Source organism: Oncorhynchus keta, chromosome 27, assembly GCF_023373465.1.
Source record: "Oncorhynchus keta strain PuntledgeMale-10-30-2019 chromosome 27, Oket_V2, whole genome shotgun sequence".
Taxonomy (NCBI): domain Eukaryota; kingdom Metazoa; phylum Chordata; class Actinopteri; order Salmoniformes; family Salmonidae; genus Oncorhynchus; species Oncorhynchus keta.
The window spans coordinates 39,290,912-39,315,619 of NC_068447.1; the positions used below are offsets into that span (position 1 = coordinate 39,290,912).

The 24,708-nt window shown below is 44.4% G+C and overlaps 1 protein-coding gene across 3 annotated transcripts in view; it reads left to right on the forward strand.

The window, feature by feature from the left end:
• Window positions 1–413: 413 nt before the first annotated feature.
• LOC118360329 (arf-GAP with coiled-coil, ANK repeat and PH domain-containing protein 3-like) overlaps window positions 414–24,708 on the forward strand; it is an 88,148-nt gene continuing 63,853 nt past the window's right edge. For all 3 annotated transcript variants that reach the window (XM_052482389.1, XM_052482390.1, XM_052482391.1), the window contains exon 1: window positions 414–607. In XM_052482389.1, coding sequence (XP_052338349.1) covers window positions 561–607 — 47 coding nt within the window. In that variant the 5' untranslated portion in view covers window positions 414–560. The remainder of the gene's footprint in view (window positions 608–24,708) is intronic.

The window sequence follows — 24,708 nt, forward strand, 5'->3', positions numbered from 1 at the left end:
TTCACGCACGCACGCACGCACGCACGCACGCACGCACACACACACACACACACACACACACACACACACACACACACACACACACACACACACACACACACACACACACACACACACACACACACACACTGTGTGATAAGCGTCCATGAACTGCTAGGGTTAGGGCAAACTGCAGGCTATGTGCACTTATACTGTCTCTGCAGTATTGGCGTAATACCTAGAAAAACATTTGTTTAATTGATATTGACATCATGACCTTATACACAAATGCTGTGTGTTGTAGGCTATCATATGCACGGTGATTTCAGTCAGGATAGATCTCTAAATTTGAGTGCGCTTTTTGTTGAGAATGAACTATGACGATAGTCCCTATTTTTGCAGCGGTCTAGCGGTTCAAATATGCCAGGCTCTTGTTTCAGTTTAGTAGCGCAGTGAAGACGGGGAGAGTTGGCTATCGCTGCACATCGGAATAGTCTACATATATCTACAGTCTTCTATCGTTTATAATTTTTCTGGAAATGAAATTTATGAATTAAGATTGAAGACTGAATCCAGCCAAAATGACGGTGGATTTTGAAGAATGTGTGAAAGATTCACCCCGGTTCAGGTAAGAATTTGCGCAGATATTCTGCTCGCTTGTTGAATTCTTCAGGGATTCGCCCTATCGAGGAAGACGATTTCCAGGATTCAAACATTCCAAAACGCCATGAGTCTGCATATAGTTGAACAGCATAGCCTTTCATTTACTTCATATTGTAAATAAGCTATGGTAAATTGCTGTCAGAGTGATTTTTTGTGTGTGCCTAATTTCAATTCATTTATCCTATATTTCCATTGCAAGGCAATTATTGCAGTGAATTGCATAAGGCTGGACAGGGCTATTTACTATTAATACATATATTTGCTATTTTTAAAAGAAATGCGTAAAAATGTCCATTGCTTATCATCCGACAACCTTGGATGAATGGACAGTGAACGCATGGTGAATTAACCCTGTGTGAGACCCATCATGGATCCAAGTGAGGAAAACGAAATATTACCCTTCAGAAATACTTGTAATAGACCTCTGATTATGAAAATAATCTGTTTTTTTATTTAAATTTTGTGGAACAATATTCTGGAAATGTTGAACAAATGCAACATTTTGTGGTAAGAAAACAGAAATGATATCAAAGGCATTGGCATGTGATGGAACATATTGTGTAATGGTATACATATTTTTGAATGCATCAACTATTTAGTGGGTTTTCTATGTATGGAGACCATCTTTGTCTTTTGTAATATTTGGTTACCTTTCTGACTAAACCTGACAGCCTCATTTCTTACTTCTTTACCATTAAACGAATGGTTGTCAAAGGCAGTATTCTGACCTCATAAATCACACAAGAAAAAAATATATAATCATGTTTGTTCTTTTATTGTGTAGAGGGAACATCAAAGTTACTCTTGAAGTATCTGCGAAATTTGCAGAATTTGGAAGGGAAACAATCTCTCTAACTTGTCCATCAATATGAATGTGGCCCTATTTCCTCAGTCTGGAAACCAATGATGGCAACCTTAAGACAAATGTTTCCTTTTTGCAACACTTACAAAACGACCTCTAGTTCTGGCTCAGAATGTTGATTTCTCAATCATTTTCTTCTACGTAATCACTACATCGTACTTGCATGGATGGCTTACAACATATGCTTGTGTCGGAGACCTGTGTGGTCAGACAAGTGGACAGGTTACTAGTGTTACAGAGGCTACTGATGCCACAATAATCATACTGACGCACAACACATACTACTAAGAGATACACCTCAGACTAAGGAGCTGCACTCGGCAGTGTTTAACGTTAATTGAATTAGTTTAGAACCATCATGTGTCATACATGTCATACATATTGTGTTCAACTGCACGGTCACCGTCTGTACACATGTTGGTAATCATGTAGCATTTGAATGACCCTTTGATCTTCTACTTGTTCTTTAGACAACACAATACTTATTGTTCATGAAAAATAGGCCTATTGTCCATTCCTGAAACACATGTCCATCCCTGGTCTCCACTAGATATCGGAGAATTACTTGGAGCATCTAGAGAGATGGGTTCCGTGACTGGGACTGATTAGCTGGGATGTTGTATGGCAGGAACTCTCCCAACTCCAAAGTCTCTCCCTTTTTAATGAACTGTTTTCCTGACAAAACGGCCCAGTCCCAAAAAGGAAGCACTTCAAAACAGTGGATCTGAGGGAAACTAAAAGCTCTCACGCACTGCCTCGTGCTCCTCGTACCTACGGCTGCTGCGGTTGCTGCGAAGCACACATAGCACCAAAAGTTAGGTAAATAAAGGAGGCATTCCTTTACACCCACCCTTCCCAATCCCCTTCCCAGCCTCGGATCTCATTCCTCCCATAGATTCCTACCTCACCTGCCTGTGTGTGGAAGGAACTGGAGGGGCTGTCAGGCAGGCTGTTCGGGGTGTCCGCCTGCATGCCTGGGACTTTTTACATGTGTGTGCACCACTGCCACAGTAAAGCTCCCACGGATATAATCTGCTCTCCAAATCAAAGACTTCCAGACTTGGCTGCAGCACCTTAATGACTGCCATCTGGGCCTGAGAGAGAGGAGAGGCAGGCAGGTCTCAGGAAGCGCTGAGTGAAGGGTATTTACAGAAACCACTCTCTCCGTGTTTATGTGCTAAAAGAGCACGGCTGTACTGTAGCAACCAGAGTGGATCATCTGGCACTAGGCAGACGTTGGTGAGCCCATCTCTCAGAGCTTCTCAGAGTTTCTTCCTTGAATGCCTCAAGAGAGAGACTCGATGTAATAATAAGAAAATATATCTTTGTTTTTTTTCCATTGCTTTCCATTTGGAATGAAAATAACACTCCTTAAATGCAAAAGTTGGCAAGAGCTACTGACCTGTAAAATCACATAAAAGAGTTCTTATCATCTGCAGACTTTTCAGCAAAGTTGAGCGAAAGCTATGCCAACTCTGTAACTAAATTCTAATGCAATGAGGCTGTTTTGGACCCTGAAAAGACCAGCGCAGACACCAAAAAAGGCACACTTCTGAAGCATATTCTTCCCACTGAATCCTGTCGGTGACAGGGCATTGAGTCCATATTCAAATGGGCCTTTTTGGTGGCAGTTAAAAACAGTGGAAGTATTACGTAAGAAACCCTGGAGCTGGATTGACTGACTGGGAGGAAACAGTCAAAACCAGAATAGAGGGAATCAAGCTTATTCACATTTGATATTTGAAAGGCATGCTAGGCCTAGTGGGCTACTTCCCCCGCGTATAATAACATGCAGTCCATCAATTCTGCCTGGCTGTCTTCACAATCGGGGTTTGGCATTGTGAGCATTGTGAGCTAAGACGGCTGTGGTTCACCATTGCAATCCTCATCAATACAATTTAATATACAGTTGTCATATTTGTGACATGCTTTTTAGTATGCTTGATGTAGCCTTTCTACACCTCTTTTGTTTCTGTAGGACAATGCTCTTTCCACCCTCTTCAGTTGTGTTCTTACACTCTTGGATTCCAGATTACCAAGAAGCCAAATTATATGGTGCATTAAGTGGCCACCCGTGTAGCTCCGAAATTGTGAAAATGTCTCCATTGTCCTCCATGACTGTGTGTACCCCGTGTTTGGTCTCTATGGATACACCGTTGGGATGGATGCGAGAGTGCAGCCATGGCACTCCATTCCACATCTGTTTCGAGAGAGGTTTATAATGGTCAATCAGCCGCAGGGATGCATGTGTTTGTGTTTGCCGCAGCACAACATTTGGCAACATACAGTAACATTGGTGCTTGTTTCTCCCTTACTGAGATGTTAGCTTGAGGTCGCTCTCACGTGCTTGTCAAACATGTCTCGTCTGTCTGTGGCCTCACTTTCACTTCTGAAGCAGTCCCACATAGGGCAACAGTGTGCGTCACACACATTGCTGTATCTCACTGGTGCCGCTCTGCCTATAAACCATGTGTAATGTAACAACAAACGGTGGCATATATAACACAGTAGCTAACATGATAGCATGTCGGAGTATTTTCCGACTGCCCCATTTTCTCCTGTTAATTATGACCTTACAGCACACTTTAAATAACACTGCCCGTGTTTGTGGGTGAGTACTGAGTATTCGTGAAGCTGAGATGTGCGGTGCGGCTGGAGAGAACAGTCAGTTTACAACCAGCCTCCTGTCAATTAATGTGACTGCTGGCACTATAGCTCTTTCTGTCCCTGCTCTGTCTCCTCCTCATTCTGTCTCCTCCTCAGTTTGTAAGCAGAATGTGGGCATTGTTCGCCCAGTTCCCGAGTTCCATGCTTCCGCCGTGACAATACAGACTTTTTAATTGGAGCTGGCTGGCTTCAGGCATCGAGCTGTTAGTGTAGGTTGAAAATAACAGAGGTTAAGACCACGTAAAAGTTCCGTGCGGGAGTGTTTGATAACAAACAAATTCATTGGACGAGCGCCTTCGCTGATTCTACAGGATTAGCATTCACAATGTGACCAGTGGTCAGGAAATCAAGTAATAAAGTGGCTGCATTTGCAAAAACATTACATGTGTAGGATGACTGTAAACAGTTATCTTATGTAGTTAGCTGAAATTCACTACGGTTGTGTTTATTTACCACTTTAAGGGCTGTACTGCTAAATTCACTACGGTTGTGTTTATTTTCCACTTTAAGGGCTGTACTGCTAAATTCACTTCATCATTTTTGCTCGCATTGTTGGTCCATTTAACATTTATAATTTTTTTAACCTTTATTAAACTAGGCAAGTCAGTTAAGAACAAATTCATATTTTACAATGACGGCCTACTCCGGCCAAACCCTCCCCCCACCCGGGCGACACTGGGCCAATTGTGTCGCGCGCCCTATGGGTATCAAGGCACAAGGCGAGACCCAAATGCAGACACATGAGGCAGATAGTTGGAGTCTGACAATGTTTATTAATCCAAAGGGGTAGGCAAGAGAATGGTCGTGGACACGCAAAAAGGTCAAAACCAGATCAGAGTCCAGGAGGAACAGAGTGGCAGACAGGCTCATGGTCAAGGCAGGCAGAATGGTCAGGCAGGCGGGTACAAATTCCAGAAACAGGCAAGGGTCAAAACCGGGAGGACTAGAAAAAAAGGAGAATGTAAAAAGCAGGTGAACGGGATAACCTCTGGTTGACCTGGAAACATACAAGACGAACTGACACAGAGAGACAGGGATAAATTATCGACACCTGGAGGGGGTGGAGACAATCACAAGGACAGGTGAAACAGATCAAGGCATGACAATGGGATTCCCGATCACGGCCAGTTGTGATACAGCCCAGGATCGAACCAGGGTCTGTAGTGACGCCTTGAGCACTGAGACGCAGTGCCTTAGACCTCTGCGCCACTTGGGAGATATTGGTTAGAATTCTTCTGCATTTATGCAAAGACTAATGGGATATTAGAATCCTATTGTCTTATCCGGTATTTTTTCAACCTAAGCTGTTATGTATAAGCATGGATCCTCCTTCCCCATTCTAGGAAACATCTGAGGCCAGTGTGTAATGTGAGGCTGCCTTGAAGCTGACTGCCTGCCGGCCTGGTTGTCATGATGAGCTCTGACAGATTCTAGGAGGACAGCCAGGGAATTCAAGGTCACTAACCTTTGACCTCCACTGTGTGTTTGTGCGTGCGTGTGTGTGTGCGCGTGTCTGTCTTTGAGAGAATGAATGACTTGATACACGACCCACAGTCAGATAACTGGGAGGAAAATCAGAAATGTGTCAGATTCCAGGATATGGCCTGCACGGGTGGAATGCTGAGCATGTGCCACAATGTCCTGCTCCGTAAAAGATGACAACTCTACCCTGAGGATACATTTAGTGTAATGTTGTATCTTATTAGGTTCTCAGAGAGCATCACATATTCTTCCAATGACAAAATGAGTTCATACAATGGCCCACATTATGCTAAATCTGAAATCCCGTTCTGAATGATCAGTGCAAACAAATTCCATTGTGATGATATTACGTGACATTACTGTACTTATCTGATTGAGCTCGGTCATTTCTTATGTCTGACTGGGCTTGTCTTTCAAATATGAATTTAGCCAAAACAACGGGTACAACTCAGCGGTAGTATAATCGCAGGGTTTAATCGCCTACTATCCATTTTGAGGCTCAGGGGAATGTAATGTGGCTTGTATATCATTTTGCTATTTAGTTGAGCTTTTACTTGCAATAATTGTTTTCAATCAGCCATGAATTGACTGTAGCTACAATTTCAGGACATAACCTCAAGCAACCTCTCCTTTCACAAATCAACATGTGACAAGTATTTACAGTGAGATTAGCTAACCTCACATTCCTAGTGTATTCTTCAAGAGAAACACACTTGTTGCTGCAAGGAAACACCCTGGATGAATCCAGTGGACTGCTCTAGGAGAAGACCTGCCCAGGATTAGTCTATCTCTGCCCAGTAACTACTAGGGAAGTATATTCCCATTCTGCTCCTCAGAATGAAAACTGAAGCACTTATGTCGGAGAGGATGAAGTGGGTCTTTTTAAACATTTAAGATGGCCGTCATCCAAGATCTGCCTAAGTGGTGCATTGTCCTTGCCCACAGGTTTTTCACAATCTCAGTGGTGGATGTTGTTGTTATGACGTTGGAGTGGAGACATGACACGTGTTGAGAAACCTCTCCAATTGTTCTGTGTAGAAGGAGAGATATGCAATATGTTGCTTCCATGTCATTTTATCCACATCACCTATTTTAGAGACCTTTTTAAATGACAGTTGTTCTCATAGCAACAAGCTGTTCGGGTAATCAAGAAATTTTGTGGCTTCTCGGACATTTGCACGGTAGTTGTCCTTCTCGAAGATCTGCTTCGGCCACAGCTGCTCTGAGCTGGAAGAGATTCCTTCCTGCTGCGCTTGGTCTTGTTGCTTCTGCTCTATTTCATACTGACCTGCTTCTTCCATTTTGAATCTGTGAGTGAGCCGCCCTTCTGCTCCCTTAACTTAACAGTGCTCCTCCCAAGACACCTTGACCTTGGTCAAGGGGGGATACTGTATTAGGGGTGGAATTATATGGAATGGTGGTGCCTAGACTGTTTTATGTTTCTCACATGGTTGTCCCATTTCGAATCCCACATTAGACAAAATGCAGTTTTCTCTGCCGCCTTTCTCTCCCTGCTGCCAGGTTTTTGGGGCTGTTTTAGCCTCCGTGATTGAATGGCTTTCCAACACCGGGCAGGCCTACGGGCATTCTTACCATTGAGGGTGTCAGTGATACTGTGCAGCGGAGTGGAGCTGACAACTCCAGGTGAGGAAAACGGGTGACAGGGATTAAGTCAGCAGTTTGTCTGTCTCTCTTTTTCATTTTTTCATTTTTATTTCCCCCCCTTTTTTGTGGTATCAGTAGTTACAGTCTTCTCCCATCGCTGCAACTCCCGTATGGACTCAGGAGAGGCGAAGGTCGAGAGCCAGCTGGGCCACACTTCTTCTTGACACAATGCCTGCTTAAACCGGAAGCCAGCCGCACCAATGTGTCCGAGGAAACACCGTACACCTGTTGACCGTGTCAGCGTGCATTGCGCCCGGCCCACCACAGGAGTCGCTAGAGCGCGATGGGACAAGAACATCTCTGCCGGCCTAACCCAGACGACGCTGGGCCAATTGTGATCTGCTCCATGGGTCTCCCAGTCGCGGCTGGCTGAGACAGAGCCTGGACTCGCACCAGGATCTCTAGTGGCACAGCTAGCACTACGATGCAGTGCCTTAGACCACTGCGCCACTCAGGGGCCCCAGTCTCTCTTTCCTAATCAGGGATTAGCCCACATTCTCCCTCTCTCTGTTCTGTTCAATCCCAGGAGAGGAGGACGTCACAAGGTGTTTCATCTCACTTCCAAATAAACATATTGTGCAGCTGGTGTAATGTCACGCTGGTGGGTAAATATTACTCAAATCAGTCTATTAGACTCAAAGTGCACCTCTCATTGGACACCTATTGCCAAAGAAGCACTCTGTTTCATTTTACAATCTATTAAACAACCTTCACCTCAGCAGAAGGCAGCATTGGTTTCTCCCACTTTGAAACTGAAGCCATTGCATGCAGGCAAAAAGAAAGGCTTTCTTTCTTCAAGAAATGAGATAACTCTTTTGCCACTTAGAACCCAGTCTCACCAGGCTCTGTCTCCTCCAGCCAGCCATTCAGCCAGCCAGCCAGCCAGCCAATGTAGGGCAGTGTAAATACTTTCATTAGATGAAGGTGAAGACCAAGGTGCAGCGTGGTACGTGTTCATCTTATTTATTCTGACTGAACACTGAATACAAAATAACAAAAAGAATAGCCGAAACAGTTCTGACACACCACTAACAGTGGGAAAACAGTGTACCTAAGTATGGTTCTCAATCAGAGACAACGAAAGACAGCCCAGTACATCCCTGGGGCTAAGCTGCCTGCCATCCAGGACCTCTACACCAGAGGTGTCAGAGGAAGGCCCTAAAAATTGTCCAAGACCCCAGCCACCCCAGTCATGGACTGTTCTCTCGACTACCGCATGGCAAGCGGTACTGGAGTGCCAAGTCTAGGACAAAAAGGCTTCTCAACAGTTTTTACCCCCAAGCCATAAGACTCCTGAACAGGTAATCAAATGGCTACCCGGACTATTTGCATTGTGTGCCCCCCTCCCCAACCCCTCTTTTACACTTCTGCTACTCTCTGTTTATCATATATGCACTGTCACTTTAATTATACATTTATGTACATATGTACATACTACCTCAATTGGCCCGACCAACCAGTGCTCCCGCACATTGGCTAACCGGGCTATCTGCATTGTGTCTCGCCACCCACCACCCGCCAACCCCTGTTTACGCTACTGCTACTCTCTGTTCATCATATATGCATAGTCACTTTAACCATATCTACATGTACATACTACCTCAATCAGCCTGACTAACCGGTCTCTGTATGTAGCCTCACTACTGTTTTTCACTGTCTTTTTACTGTTGTTTTTATTTTTTTACTTACCTATTGTTCACCTAATACCTTTTTTGCACTATTGGTTAGAGCCTGTAAGTAAGCATTTCACTGTAAGGTGAAACACACCTGTTGTATTCGGCGCACGTGACAAATAAACTTTGATTTGATTCCGTCATTCATCCTACAGTAGCAGCCAATGTGTGGTGTTCAATGTACTGTAGGCCTACAGTCCATTCCATGAGGCTTTTGAAGAAAACATGCAGGGCTTGACATTAACCTGCTTATCCCCTTGTCCTTCAGACAATGAGGTGACTGAAAATGTTGTTGTGTTTGATATAAAGAACCACTTTACAAAATAAAATGCATTATTATACTTTCCTCTGCTTATTGGCTACTTAGCTTTTTCAAGCCCGTCTCAAAATACACTGCCCTTCAAAGACAAGGAAAGCTCTTTAACTGACTTATTTTTCTTTTTTGTTTCAAATTTCCAAATGTTTTTCTCTTGTAGGAAGCAATCACTCCCTTATTGGTGAATACACATGATCTCTATAACTGGGCTAATAACTCACTAACTAGCAAAGGATGTGAACAAAATGTGCACAGTGGCTACATGCAGCTCTTGCTTTGATCTGCAAACAAGGGCATCTACTCACGACCACAGCTGTGAACACAGTTCAGTTCAAAGGAAATGGCACAGATCCAATATATGGCAATGGTGTATTTGCATATAGGCCTACTGAAGCTCTGATTGGCCATGCCACACCGGTCTGTGTAGAGTACAGGCTGAATTGTGCATGTCAATGCCAATAGAATCCTTACAACAAAGTCTCTTGCATAGCTCATTTTGTTTCGGGGTGTTGAGTTGAAAGTGGGTCATATTGCGTTGATTCGATCAACCATTGCCACAGTAAAGGGAAAAGTTGATGGTGTTAACTAACAGGGAAAACTCTAGGAAGTTGCGTGAAGTTCAATCTCGTGCTTCTCTCCGTGGCCTGATAGTTCTTCTGCGCTCTGCGCAGTCTCGGGGCTACTGCACGCCCAGGCGCAGTCTTGGGGCTACTGCACGCCCAGGCGCAGTCTCGGGGCTACTGCACGCCCAGGCGCAGTCTCGGGGCTACTGCACGCCCAGGCGCAGTCTCGGGGCTACTGCACGCCCAGGCGCAGTTTCGGGGCTACTGCACGCCCAGGCGCAGTCTCGGGGCTACTGCACGCCCAGGCGCAGTCTCGGGGCTACTGCACGCCCAGGCGCAATCTCGGGGCTACTGCACGCCCAGGCGCAGTCTCGGGGCTACTGCACGCCCAGGCGCAGTCTCGGGGCTACTGCACGCCCAGGCGCAGTCTCGGGGCTACTGCACGCCCAGGCGCAGTCTCGGGGCTACTGCACGCCCAGGCGCAGTCTCGGGGCTACTGCACGCCCAGGCGCAGTCTCGGGGCTACTGCACGCCCAGGCGCAGTCTCGGGGCTACTGCACGCCCAGGCGCAGTCTCGGGGCTACTGCACGCCCAGGCGCAGTCTCGGGGCTACTGCACGCCCAGGCGCAGTCTCGGGGCTACTGCACGGCCAGGCGCAGCTTAGAGGGAACATTGATGGCAACGGAATTTCATCGTTTCTGTGTACTACATGCATAACTGTGTACTACATGCATAACTGTGGATAATAATGTCACTCTCTTCATGTTTCATGTTTCAAGTTTGGACATCACAGCACAGCATCGCACAGTAGAGTACAGTGCAGTACAATACAGCACGGCAGAGTACAGTACAGTAGATTTCAGTACAGTAAAGTTCAGTACAGTACTATACTCTCATTTTCTGTACTGTATTGTACTGTACTCTACTGTGCTCTACTCACTGTACTGTGCTGTGCTATCCTAACTTGTGAAACATATGTCTATGATAGGTTCCGATTTGGTCTGGTCCAGTCCGGTCCGTCTGTGGACCTTAACATCAAGGCCAGGGTGGCCTGACTAAAAATCTATTATACTGAACAAAAATATAAATGCAACATGCAACAAATCTCAAAGATTTTACTGAGTTACAGTTCATATAAGGAAATCAGTCAATTGAAATAAATGAATTAGGCCCTAATCTATGGATTTCTCATGACTGACACAGATATGTGTCTGTTGGTCACAGATATCTTTAAAAAAAGGTAAGGACGTTGATCAGAACCAGTCAGTATCTGGTATGACCACCATTTGCCTAATGCAGCGCGACACATCATCTTCACATAGAGTTGATCAGGCTGTTGATTGTGGCCTGTGGAATGTTGTCCCACTCCTCTTCAATGGGTGTGTGAAGTTGGAGGATATTTCCGAGAACTGGAACACACTGTCGTACACATAAATCCAGAGCATCCCAAACATGCTCAATGGGTGACATGTCTGGTGAGTATGCAGGCCGTGGAAGAACATTTTCAGCTTCCAGGAATTGTGTGCAGATCCTTGCAACACGAGGCTGTGCATTATCATGCTGAAACATGAGGTAATGGCCGCGGATGAATGGCAGGACAATGGGCCTCGGGACCTCGTCACTGTATATCTGTGCATTCATATTGCCATCAATAAAATGCAATTGTGTTCATTGTCCATAGCTTATGCCTGCCTATACCATAGCCCCACCGCCACCATGGGACATACTGCCCCCATACACATGGTCTGCGCTTGTGAGGACAGAAGGACATACTGCTAAATTCTCTAAAACGATGTTGGAGGTGGCTTATGGTATAGAAATGTACTTTCAATTTTCTGGCAACAGCTCTGGCGGACATTCCTGCAGTCAGCATGCCAATTACATTCCCCCTCAAAATTTGAGACATCTGTCTGACAAAACTGCATATTTTAGAGTGGCCTTTTATTGTCTCCAGCACAAGGTGCACCTGAGTAATGATCATGCTGTTTAATCCGCTTCTTGATATGCCACACCTGACAGGTGGATGGATTATCTTGACAATGGAGAAATACTCACTAACAGGGTTGCAAACGAAATTGTGCACAACGTTTTAGAGAAATAAGATTTTTGTCTGTATGGAGAAAAAATAATCAGTATAGTTTTTAACATTCATGGGATGTCCGTTGTCGGTCAGTGATCAGTGGGTCAGGATGCTGGTTAAGGTCAATGGAAAGAGAGGAGGCTCATGGGTAGGTGTCAGTAAGAGCTGGGAGAAGTGACATTAACTGGAGAGTGAGAGAGAGGAAGCAGAGAGAGAGAGAGGGTTGTCCAGACTGTTTTAATACTCTTGGTTTGACCACCAGATAACAGAAAGACAAAGAAAACTGTTCTGAGCTGAACATAACAGGATGCCAGTGGAAGGGAGGACAGTAGCAGCTGACCCAACTGTGGTTTGTGACTATTATGATTTCCTATTGTAGCCAATTCAGTTGCAGTAATTCTGATACCGATTTTTTTTTGGGGGGGGGAGGGGAATAATTCCATTGAATCACTTAATAATTCATAAACAAAATTGATATCAGTAAAATCACTATAATTATTTGGTAGGTCTACCATTACTTGTTACTTCTGTGAACGTTCATTGTCCTTAGGAGCGAAATGTTTTCATATTTTAAAGATATGTGGGTTTTTGATAACGAAATTACAAGCACAAGGCAATATTTGTTAAACTTACAGAAGGTAAACAATATCTTCAAAACGAAATATATGTATTGATATTAGTTGGCAGAGGTCTTTATGTGAACATTGTAATGACATGATGTATTTTGATACCTTTAATACTTTCTGGGAGATGTTTTCTGAGACTCCTTTTCCATCTGTGTGTCCAGAAATCAAAGCCTTTACTTAGGCCTATTTTTCTAAGATGGAAAATGGTTGAAAAGGCTGATAGGTTGATATGCTCCTATAAACTTCACATGTTGGTGCTAATGGGTCCTTTTACGTGGAAATGCCCAAAGCCGAAGCCAAAGGCAATGCGTGATGATTGCCGCGACTCTGTGATAGATCTCAAGATGAAGCACTGAGATTTCTAACTGGGGGGAATCAGGAACACTGATACAACCAGATATTAACACTGGAGTCACCACAAAAGATGTAGCAGAAAGTTCAAAACAGAAACCATCTAGATACATCTGATTTTAATGTATAATTCGAACTGCAACAGGTTCTCTGTAGACATTATGCTGTGACATTTGTACAAATGATTTCCATCCATGCGAATGTTACAAAAGCAAGTCCTTTAATTTCCTGTTTGTTCTATGAGTTATTGGTGCTAATGTAGACGAGTGATGAATCATGCTATAACGGACTGGAGGGGTCTGGATTTAGCCTGCTTGAGTGGCTGGGGACACAGCATGATGATGTCATCCAAGTCTTTGTGTTGGAGAGTCCTGGCTGTCCCTCTCATTTCTGCCTGATGAATAGCAAGATGCCATTCACACAACTCCACACAAAGGGCTGTGGTGCAAGGCGCTGCATACTGAACAGGGTGGTGGTGGTGGTGTGTGCGTGTGTGGTAATCCACTTTTATAGGACATTCTGCACGATGACAAAGAGACCTGGGATTTGGGCCAGCAGCCTATCACAAACAGAAACCTGTCTTGCCCAGATCTTTAAGGGCACAACCAGAGTGTGTGAACACTTTATGAAGTGCGGGGAAATCTAATTGTCGAACCGTATCACTGTCACTCCTTTTTTACAACTGGCCTCCCTCTCTTTTCAACGCCATCGGCCAGTATTACCACAGGATGTGCATGCTGTGTTGACGTCATTGAATCAGCACTATGGTGATAATGGTAGTATTCACAGGGATAGGCTAAATTATGCATAGGGTTATACAGATATTATTATTCCTATCACAGGCCACAGTAAATGACTAATAAGCCAGGGAGGCAGAACCCACAGACGAAGGTTCACTTTGATGTGTAACAACAAGAATCACACGGACCGCTTTCTTAATGATGCACCTTTTGGTCTTTGTTTTGTCACAGTCTGTCTGCCTCAAAACATTACGTGCTGTGTTTTTCCCACCAGATTTGGATTTTTGGTTGGGCAACCCAACATCTGATCTCAATTCGATAGAGCTATCAGATTTCTGTCAACCGTTTTGGGGAGAAAAATCCACTTTTCTCTTGAGCTATATCCGGACGGCTCCACTTTCTGTCAGGGAACGGTCATGTGTGCTGAAGACCTACTGAGCAGTAGGACGAGTCATCTGAAAAATACAGTGTGTCACTGTTACTTATACCTTATCATCTAGTAATAACGATCGTCTTTGAGTCACGGTACAGGAAGGGGGATGTACAGTGCACAACCCAGAAGATTTTGCTGGGAAACACAGCAGAGCCTACAGGTTGCTGGAATAACCATAGGATTAGCATCATCTGTGTACTGTTAACATTCCCCTCTCGCTGACCTTCTGTTCGCGAAGAGTTAAGCAGCCACCGCCACGTGACTCCGTCCGTTGAGGTTATGGCGACGCGTTTGAAATGCACTATAACTCAGAGTTCATATAAATAGTCTGCCTAAAGCCCCTAGTGGATTAACCATAGTCTATATTGGAGCTGTGTGATTTAGTGTAGGAAGCTAGAGGATGGTAAAACGTAGGAGGCAATCTATTGAAGATGTCAAGTCTCTCTTTGACCGCATATTGTTTCATGTGCCCCTGCGTGACGCTATTTTGTAGCCCCCTATTTCAACACATTGGGAAATGGCATGTTTTCCTGCGGAACGCCAGATAATGTGCCTGCTCTGCTTAGGTCCAGCGTAGTAGAGCAGAGGCAGAGCAGAGGCGTCATCTGAAGTACTGGTCACTCCGAAACCAGAGCAAATGCAGAGAACAGAAGGGACTGGCCTCTCTCAGGGGAACATACTTGGACCAGGCTCTCTGGCCCTGTGCCTGTAGGCTCTGAATTAGTCATCGTCCAGCAGATGTTTGCCATGCCCACCGAGAGAAGACTAGTTGGATTAGTGGGAGGTAAGGAGACCTGTGCTACACAGGAGGTCTCGTGTGATTATGCCTCCAACAGATAATCTATCCCAACATTCAATCAATCGTCTCTCTCTCTCTCACAACTACAGCAGTTTTATAGCGATGATAACTAAGATCTTTGATATTGGTTCATTGATATCACATGTGACATGCTAAAACTATAAATGAGGGGGGGGCCTTTGGAGGTGACATAAAACGCGTTGCGCTTAAAGTCATTGAGGGCTGCGTCTTCTTTGAGCTGTGTCTTTGTGTACCGACTTGGCGGTTGTATCAGGTTGACATGAGAGTTATGAGTGACAGACTGCTGCAGTTTTATGGAATACGTCTGAAGTGACATGTCTCCCCTGGCAACCAGACTGCTCAAATGTTCCCGAGAACGTACTGTATCTTGCCCTGGACACAGCAGTTCCAGGTGTGTCAACATTGCTCACCCACTAGCACCTTCACCTCGTATTGTCTGGATTTACTACCAAGTGGATCAGGAAATGGGAAGCTGGGGACTGAAGTCTCCATACTGTCACAGATCTGCTGTGAGAGTTACTCAAATAACATTGATTCATCCAATAACTGTGTGGCATGACAGGAGAGACATTTTAAGGATGAAGTTGGAGTAGCTAAACATGTCCAAGGAGGATTCAGTGTGATGTTTAGCTGTTGACTCAACAGTAAAGGAGAGAGATCTTACTGGAGCTGGATGGGTTCTGGTCCACAGGCACTCTGGGCGTTCTGGTTCTAGAATGCTGAATCATATGTAACCCAGAGCAGGCACCAGGCATCTGTTTCCGATTTGGCCCATCCCACTCACACACTTTCACTCCCCTCTCCTCCTCCTCTCTGTCTTCCTGCTAGGCAGGCGATGGGAGCGGGGGCAGCAGACTTCCCGGTTCTCATCCCTCACAGGGCCCGGGCTGGAGCTGGGGAAGCATCAGGAAATGCGTCAGTCTACTGAAATATTAAAGAGGATTTTGAGTAAAGGCCATCGAGGGATATGGCCCGTGCTGAGGTGGCTGACCGGGACCTCCCAACGCCCAGCCCTGGAGCCTCCTCTCTGGGAACTGATTCACTACTGGATCCTGGCTCTAGAAATCACATGTCTGGGGGTCAGGTTAAATGACGTTAAATCACATACTATGTTATAGTGAGTTCACCAACACAGTATACAATATTTATTAATATTTTACTGCAGTGGGCTGAATCAGGATCACACGAGTGAGTCTTGGTACTCTTAAACAAATCTACTTTGAAACAAAAGTATACCTCACACACGTGGTGATGGGCTTAAAAAAAGAAGACACCTGTACCATGTCAGATATAGAATTGCACTTTATATACACTACCGTTCAAAAGTTTGGGGCCACTTAGAAATGTTCTTGTTTTTGAAAGAATCATTTTTTGGTCCATTAAAATAACATCAAATTGATCAGAAATATAGTGTAGACATTGTTAATGTTGTAAATTACTATTGTAGCTGGAAACGGAAGATGTTTAATGCAATATCTACACAGGCGTACAGAGGCCCGTTATCAGCAACCATCACTCCTGTGTTCCAATGGCACGTTGTGTTAGCAAACCCAAGTTTAGTTGAAAATGCTAATTGATCATTAGAAAACCCTTTTGCAATTATGTTAGCACAGCTGAAAACTGTTGTCCTGGTCAAATAAGCAATACAACTGGCTATCTTTTGACTAGTTGAGTACCTGGAGCATCAGCATTTGTGGGTTCGATTACAGGCTCAAAATGGCTAAAAACAAAGAACTTTCTTCTGAATCTCATCAGTCTATTCTTGTTTTGAGACGTGAAGGTATCATGTCACAAGGCGAGACCCAGATGCAGACACAGTTGGCAGATGGTTGGAGTCTTACAATGTTTATTCATCCAAAAGGAGTAGGGAAGAGAATGGTCATGCACAGGCAAAAGGTCAAAACCAGATCAGAGTCTAGGAGGTACAGAGTGGCAGACAGGCTCGTGGTCAAGGCAGGCAGAATGGTCAGGCAGGCAGGTACAAAGTCCAGAAACAGGCAAGGGCCAAAACCGGGAGGACTAGAAAAATGAGAAATGCAACAAGCAGGAGAATGGGAAAACCTCTGGTTGACTTGGAAACATACAAGACAAACTGGCACAGAGAGACAGGAAACACAGGGATAGATACACTGGGGAAAATCAGCGACACCTGGAGAGGGTGGAAACAATCACAAGGACAGGTGAAACAGATCAGGGCATGACAGAAGGCTATTCCATGCGAGAAATTGCCAAGAAACTGAAGATCTCGTACAACGCTGTGTACTACTCCCTTCACAGAACAGTGCAAACTAGCCCTAACCAGAATAGAAAGAGGAGTGGGAGGCCCCGGTGCACAATTGAGCAAGAAGACAAGTACATTAGAGTGTCTAGTTTGAGAAACAGACACCTCAGAAGTCCTCAACTGGCAGCTTCATTAAATGGTACCCACAAGACACCAGTCTCAACATCAACAGTAAAGAGGCGACTCCGGGATGAGTTCCTTTGTCCAGTGTTTGTGTTCTTTTGCCCATCTTAATCATTTATTTTTATTGGCCAGTCTGAGATATGGCTTTTTTTCCCAGCTCTGCGTAGAAGGCCAGCATCCTGGTGTCGGCTCTTCACTGTTGATGCTGAGACTGGTGTTTTGCGGGTACTGTTTAATGAAGCTGCCATTTGAGGACTTGTGAGGCATCTGTTTCTCAAACTAGACACTCTGATGTACTTATCCTCTTGCTCAGTTGTGCACCGGGCCTCCCACTCCTCCTTCTATTCTAGTTAGACCCACTTTGCGCTGTTCTGTGAAGGGAGTAGTACACAGCGGTGTATGAGATCTTCAGTTTCTTGGCAATTTCTCGCATGGAATAGCCTTCATTTCTTAGAACAAGAATAGACTGACGGGATTCAGAAGAAAGTTTTTTGTTTCTGTCCATTTTGAACCTGTAATCGAACCCACAAATGCAGATGCTCCAGATACTCAACTAGTCTAAAGAAGGCCAGTTTTAGTGCTTCTTTAATCAGGACAACAGTTTTCACCTGTGCTAACACATTTGCAAAAGGGTTTTCTAATGATCAATTAGCCTTTTAAAAGGATAAACTCGGATTAGCTAACACAACTTTCCATTGGAACACAGGAGTGCTGGTTGCTCTGTACGCCTATGTAGATATTCCATAGAAATTCTGCTGTTTCCACCTACAATAGTAATTACCACATAAACAATGTCTACACTATATTTCTGATCAATTTCATGTTATTAAAATGAACAAAAAATGAGCTTTTCTTTCAAAAACAAGGACATTTCTACGTGACCCCAAACCTTTGAACGGTAAATATGACAAAACTGTTTGACATAGAAACATCGGATTTTGGTCTGGGTTTTTGAAAGAATGTTTATTAATGATGAAATTATGAAAAATATGAATAACATTCTACCCATGAGGCCAAAGAGGGTGCTTTTGGTCATTGACTGCAGGAAAGGGCTACTGGGTGGGTCTGTTTAACTCCCTGATCATAGAATATCTTTTTCAGTCTAGTGTGATGGATGAGTTGACTATCACACTATAGCCTACAATCAATTTACTTGTTTATTGACCCTTGACTGGATAAGTGTCAGCTTTGTCCTTCAGTGAAGTCATTAGCTGTTGTTTTCTCTGTCTTTGTTGATGCTCTTTATTGGTCAGGGGTCTCATTTAAAAAAACGTGCGTACGTACTAAACACATAAAAATATAACTTGACGTGAGAATGTGCTCACCAGTGGAGGCTCCTCAGAGGGGGAAGGGGAAGACCATCCTACTCAAAGAGAGAGAAAGACAATAGTTGAACAGTTTTCAACAAATGCATTTCTTCGGGAAAAATTAGGAGATGCAGCAGAGAGGGGAGAGAGAGCTAGCAAGCTATATTTAGATGTTTTTTTATTTTTTTATTTTTCTCTGACTTATTTGAGCTAATGCAGCTAGCTAATTCCCTTGCCAAATAACGCATAAATTACAGATAAAGGTGAAAACATTCTGCTTTTGGTAAATAGACTGGAAGTTTATGTAAAATATTTGACATTATGGGTAGGCTACAGCATTGCTGTACATGTGACAGAAGCGCGACATCATTGCCTGTTTAATCTTAGAGCCGATATCAAGGCAGGACATAGAAACACAATCATCTACTGACGAACTAAACACGGAACGGAAATGTGTCTGTTGCACGCGGTGGCCTAAATAATGCCAATAGTTCCACGTTATACAGCAAATAAAAGGGCGTTGTTGTCCCCATAAAAAAAGTGAATGGAGCCGTTTTCCAGGTGGAGTGTTTGTGCTCATTCACGCCCGCACAGTTTTATGGCCGGTCTGATTTTGTAAAGGGAAACCATGCGTATGTGTTGCATGCTGCCGAGTTTATAGATCTCAATGTTTTTGTATGTGCGTCGACTTTTCAGAAATGGGCACATGCAGATATTTAGTGTGAAATTTACACAACTGTTATAAATGAAGCCCCTGGTCTCTAGAGGCTGTGGTTTGTAGTGGGGCCATGACTGACTGAAGCCTGCCTCTCTGTTTGTAAACTGATGCTCCGTTGCTGCTCTGCTCCTTGTTCATTTAGGCTCCACTGGGACTAGCAGGAATGTTAGAGAGAACTGTTCAACGCTATTTTCCAGCATTGTTAACTGAGGAAATAGATCTTCCATTCTCTTTCATTCCATGATTGTGATGCCAAGTGTCAAGGTAATTGGTTGTATTGTAAATACTCCCCATTTGCCTCAAGTTAGGCTTCCTCTCAATAGACCACTCCGGAACATGTTTCTGAAGAAACCTCGACTGACTAGAAAAATCAGCAATGGTGCAATGCTCCCCTTCTCTCTTGACAAATGAACAACAAACAACCAAAGTCCCGCCTCATAAACTTTCACACTTTACGGTGGCAGCCAGCCAGGGTCTTGCCAGGACCAGGCATGTGTGAGTTCACAGTTCACACAGGGGCTTGATCAACAACCTGGTCCTCCGCCCACTGGGGAGGGAGGGAGTCGTGGCACGGAGAGACGCAGTACAGATGGTGACGTCAGGGGGAAAGTGCTGACTACAGGGTTGGAGGAAACACCTGGGGGAAAGAGTGGACAGATTGACATGGCCCAGACCCACCAGTCACCTCCACTGTTATCTCTGTGTCTGTGTGTGTAAACCGTTCTTCTCACGTGAGGTCTGTGGCGGGCAGCATACAGTGAATGAACATATTTACACAATCTGTATGACATGAACTGCATACGACTGTTGTTTGTGTTGGAATTAGTTTCCAAATGCAATGTACTTTGAGCATTTCTTTCCTATCCTTCAAGAACTGGACCTGTACAAACCTTCATTTTCGCTATTACAAATCTGCTCAGTAAGAAATGACCAACAATAATCAGATATAATATGACTTTTTTGTGAGGACAGCTCTCTGAAGCACAGACACTTAGTCTTTTGTTTCTGCGAGCCACATCTCCGACTTCTCAGACAGGAAAGAGCTGAATGCTTCACACGTCTGGTATGTCTTTCTAGTGCGAGCCAAGCTGCATGTTTAGCCCACAAAAATGCTGGGAAGACTCGCAAGCCCAGGCCAGCTCAGACTCAGCCCCGCTAGGCAGCACTGACTGGACATCATGGTGGGTGTCTACGAAGGGATTTTCACTGGGGGAATTCACAGGCAGTAATTTCACTGAAATATCAGGATTTGTCTTAAATGTTTTCACTCCAATGTCAGGAGTTAGGATGTGAGGATCACCTCAGATACTTGGACCAGACAGACCAGTGCTCCTTTCAATTTCTTTCTTCAGTTCACCCAGTCCATTCACTCAGAGAGAGAGAGAGAGAGAGAGCGAGAGAGAGAGAGAGAGAGACAGAGACAGAGACAGAGAGAGAGAGAGAGAGAGACCAGGTCCACCTCTACAAGGCAGCAGTGCCCACCTTTGCCAGGACCCTAAAGGACATCGCTCTCAAACGTATCCCCAACACTTCACACAGGAGCAACAGATCAATAGACTCTCCACCCAGACCAGCGAGACACCCTCCCAGACCTGCAGGACCCCCCTGGACCTACACATAGAGGACCCACGCCAAGAGGAATTACATCCAGACCACAGTACACCCAGACACATCCACACCCCCACCCCAACCAATCAACACCCCCCACGTCAACCATGCCCACACCCCATTTAGGCCCCCTCAGATCAGACCTATGCCACTCCTGCCCACCCCATGCACCCCACCCCCGCAAAGAGGGCCTCAACATGGAAGCCACACATACGCCCAGGTAGTGAGCGGGCAAACAGTCCCAACCCCCACTCTCACACTCGCCCAAGCCAATAGCATGTACCAGATGCTCAGCAGGCTCTGCTCACACTTACTGGCCTGAGGCCAAACCACACGACCAACAACATTGGACATTCTATGGAACAAAAAGCCTTCACTATATCATCCTGGAATATCCAAGGTCTGAGGTCATCTGCCTTTGGCCTAAAGAGCAGAAACCCGGACTTCACCAAAGAAATCGGTAACACAGACATTGTCATCCTGCAAGAAACCTGGTATAGAGGAGACGGACCCACTGGTTGCCCTCTAGGTTACAGAGAGCTGGTAGTCCCATCCACCAAACTACCAGGTGTGAAACAGGGAAGGGACTCAGGGGGTATGCTAATTTGGTATAGAGCAGACCTAACTCACTCCATTAAATTAATCAAAACAGGAACATTCTACATTTGGCTAGAAATTCAAAGGAAATTATCCTAACAGAGAAAAATGTCCTCCTGTGTGCTACCTATATCCCCCCACTAGAATCCCCATATTTTAATGAAGACAGCTTCTCCATCCTGGAGGGCGAAATCAATCATTTCCAGGCCCAGGGACATGTACTAGTCTGTGGCGACCTAAATGCCAGAACCGGACAAGAACCTGACACCCTCAGCACACAGGGGGACAAACATCTGCCTGGAGGTGACAGCATCCCCTCCCACATATGCCCCCTAGGCACAACTATGACAACATAACCAACAAAACGGGTCACAACTCCTGCAGCTCTGTCGCACGCTGGGTATGTACATAGTCAACGGTAGGCTTCGAGGGGACTCCTATGGTAGATACACCTATAGCTCATCTCTTGGCAGTAGTACTGTAGACTACTTTATCACTGACCTCAACCCAGAATCTCTCAGAGCGTTCACAGTCAGTCCACTAACACCCCTATCAGACCACAGCAAAATCACAGTCTACTTAAACAGAGCAATACTCAACCACGAGGCATCAAAGCCAAAGGAACTGAGTAACATTAAGAAATGCTATAGATGGAAGGAAAGTAGTGTGGGAATCTACCAAAAAACAATTAGGCAACAACAAATTCAATCCCTTTTAGACAATTTCCTGGGTAAAACGTTCCACTGTAATAGTGAAGGTGTAAACTTGGCAGTAGAAAATCTTAACAGTATATTTGACCTCTCAGCTTCCCTATCAAATCTAAAAATCTCAAATAGAAAACCGAAGAAAATTAACAAGAATGACAAATGGTTTGATGAGGAATGCAAAAATCTAAGAAAGAAATTGAGAAACCTGTCCAACCAAAAACATAGAGACCCGGAAAACCTGAGTCTACGCCTTCACTATGGTGAATCACTAAAACAATACAGAAACACACTACGGAAAAAGAAGGAACAGCATGTCAGAAATCAGCTCAATGCAATTGAAGAATCCATAGACTCTAACCACTTCTGGGAAAATTGGAAAACACTAAACAAACAACAACACGAAGAATTATCTATCCAAAATGGAGATGTCTGGGTAAACCACTTCTCCAATCTTTTTGGTTCTATAACAAAGAACAAAGAGCAAAAACATATACATGATCAACTACAGATCTTAGAATCAACTATTAAAGACTACCAGAACCCACTGGATTCTCCAATTACATTGAATGAGTTACAGGACAAAATAAAAACCCTCCAACCCAAAAAGGCCTGTGGTGTCGATGGTATCCTCAATGAAATGATCAAATATACAGACAACAAATTCCAACTGGCTATACTAAAACTCTTTAACATCATACTTAGCTCTGGCATCTTCCCCAATATTTGGAACCAAGGACTGATCACCCCAATCCACAAAAGTGGAGACAAATTTGACCCCAATAACTACCGTGGAATATGTGTCAACAGTAACCTTGGGAAAATCCTCTGCATTATTATTAACAGCAGACTCGTACATTTCCTCAATGAAAACAATGTACTGAGCAAATGTCAAATTGGCTTTTTACCAAGTCTTCTCATGCTTTAAAGATTTCAAAAAAGCCTTCGACTCAATTTGGCATGAGGGTCTGCTATACAAACTGATGGAAAGTGGTGTTGGGGGTAAAACATATGACATTATAAAATCCATGTACACAAACAACAAGTGTGCGGTTAAAATTGGCAAAAAACACACACATTTCTTCACACAGGGTCGTGGGGTTAGACAGGGATGCAGCTTAAGCCCCACCCTCTTCAACATATATATCAACGAACTGGCGCGGGCACTAGAAAAGTCTGCAGCACCCGGCCTCCCCCTGCTAGAATCCGAAGTCAAATGTCTGCTGTTTGCTGATGATCTGGTGCTTCTGTCACCAACCAAGGAGGGCCTACAGCAGCACCTAGATCTTATGCACAGATTCTGTCAGACCTGGGCCCTGACAGTAAATCTCAGTAAGACCAAAATAATGGTGTTCCAAAAAGGTCGAGTCACCAGGACCACAAATACAAATTCCATCTCGACACTGTTGCCCTAGAGCACACAAAAACTATACATACCTTGGCCTAAACATCAGCGCCACAGGTAACTTCCACAAAGGTGTGAACGATCTGAGAGACAAGGCAAGAAGGGCATTCTATGCCATCAAAAGAAACATAAATTTCAACATACCAATTAGGATTTGGCTAAAAATACTTGAATCAGTCATAGAGCCCATTGCCCTTTATGGTTGTGAGGTCTGGGGTCCGCTCACCAACCAAGACTTCACAAAATGGGACAAACACCAAATTGAGACTCTACACGCAGAATTCTGCAAAAATATCCTCCGTGTACAACGTAAAACACCAAATAATGCATGCAGAGCAGAATTAGGCCGATACCCACTAATTATCAAAATCCAGAAAAGAGCCATTAAATTCTACAACCACCTAAAAGGAAGCGATTCACAAACCTTCCATAACAAAGCCATCACAAACAGAGAGATGAACCTGGAGAAGAGTCCCCTAAGCAAACTGGTCCTGGGGCTCTGTTCACAAACACAAACACACCCTACAGAGCCCCAGGACAACAGCACAATTAGACCCAACCAAATCATGAGAAAACAAAAAGATAATTACTTAACACATTGGAAAGAATTAACAAAAAAACAGAGCAAACTAGAATGCTATTTGGCCCTACACAGAGAGTACACAGCGGCAGAATACCTGACCACTGTGACTGACCCAAAATTAAGGAAAGCTTTGACTATGTACAGACTCAGTGAGCATAGCCTTGCTATTGAGAGAGGCCGCCGTAGGCAGACATGGCTCTCAAGAGAAGACAGGCTATGTGCTCACTGCCCACAAAATGAGGTGGAAACTGAGCTGCACTTCCTAACCTCCTGCCCAATGTATGACCATATTAGAGAGACATATTTCCCCCAGATCACACAGATCCACAAAGAATTCGAAAACATATCCAATTTTGAAAAACTCCCATACCTACTGGGTGAAATTCCACAGTGTGCCATCACAGCAGCAAGATTTGTGACCTGTTGCCACGAGAAAAGGGCAACCAGTGAAGAACAACCCAT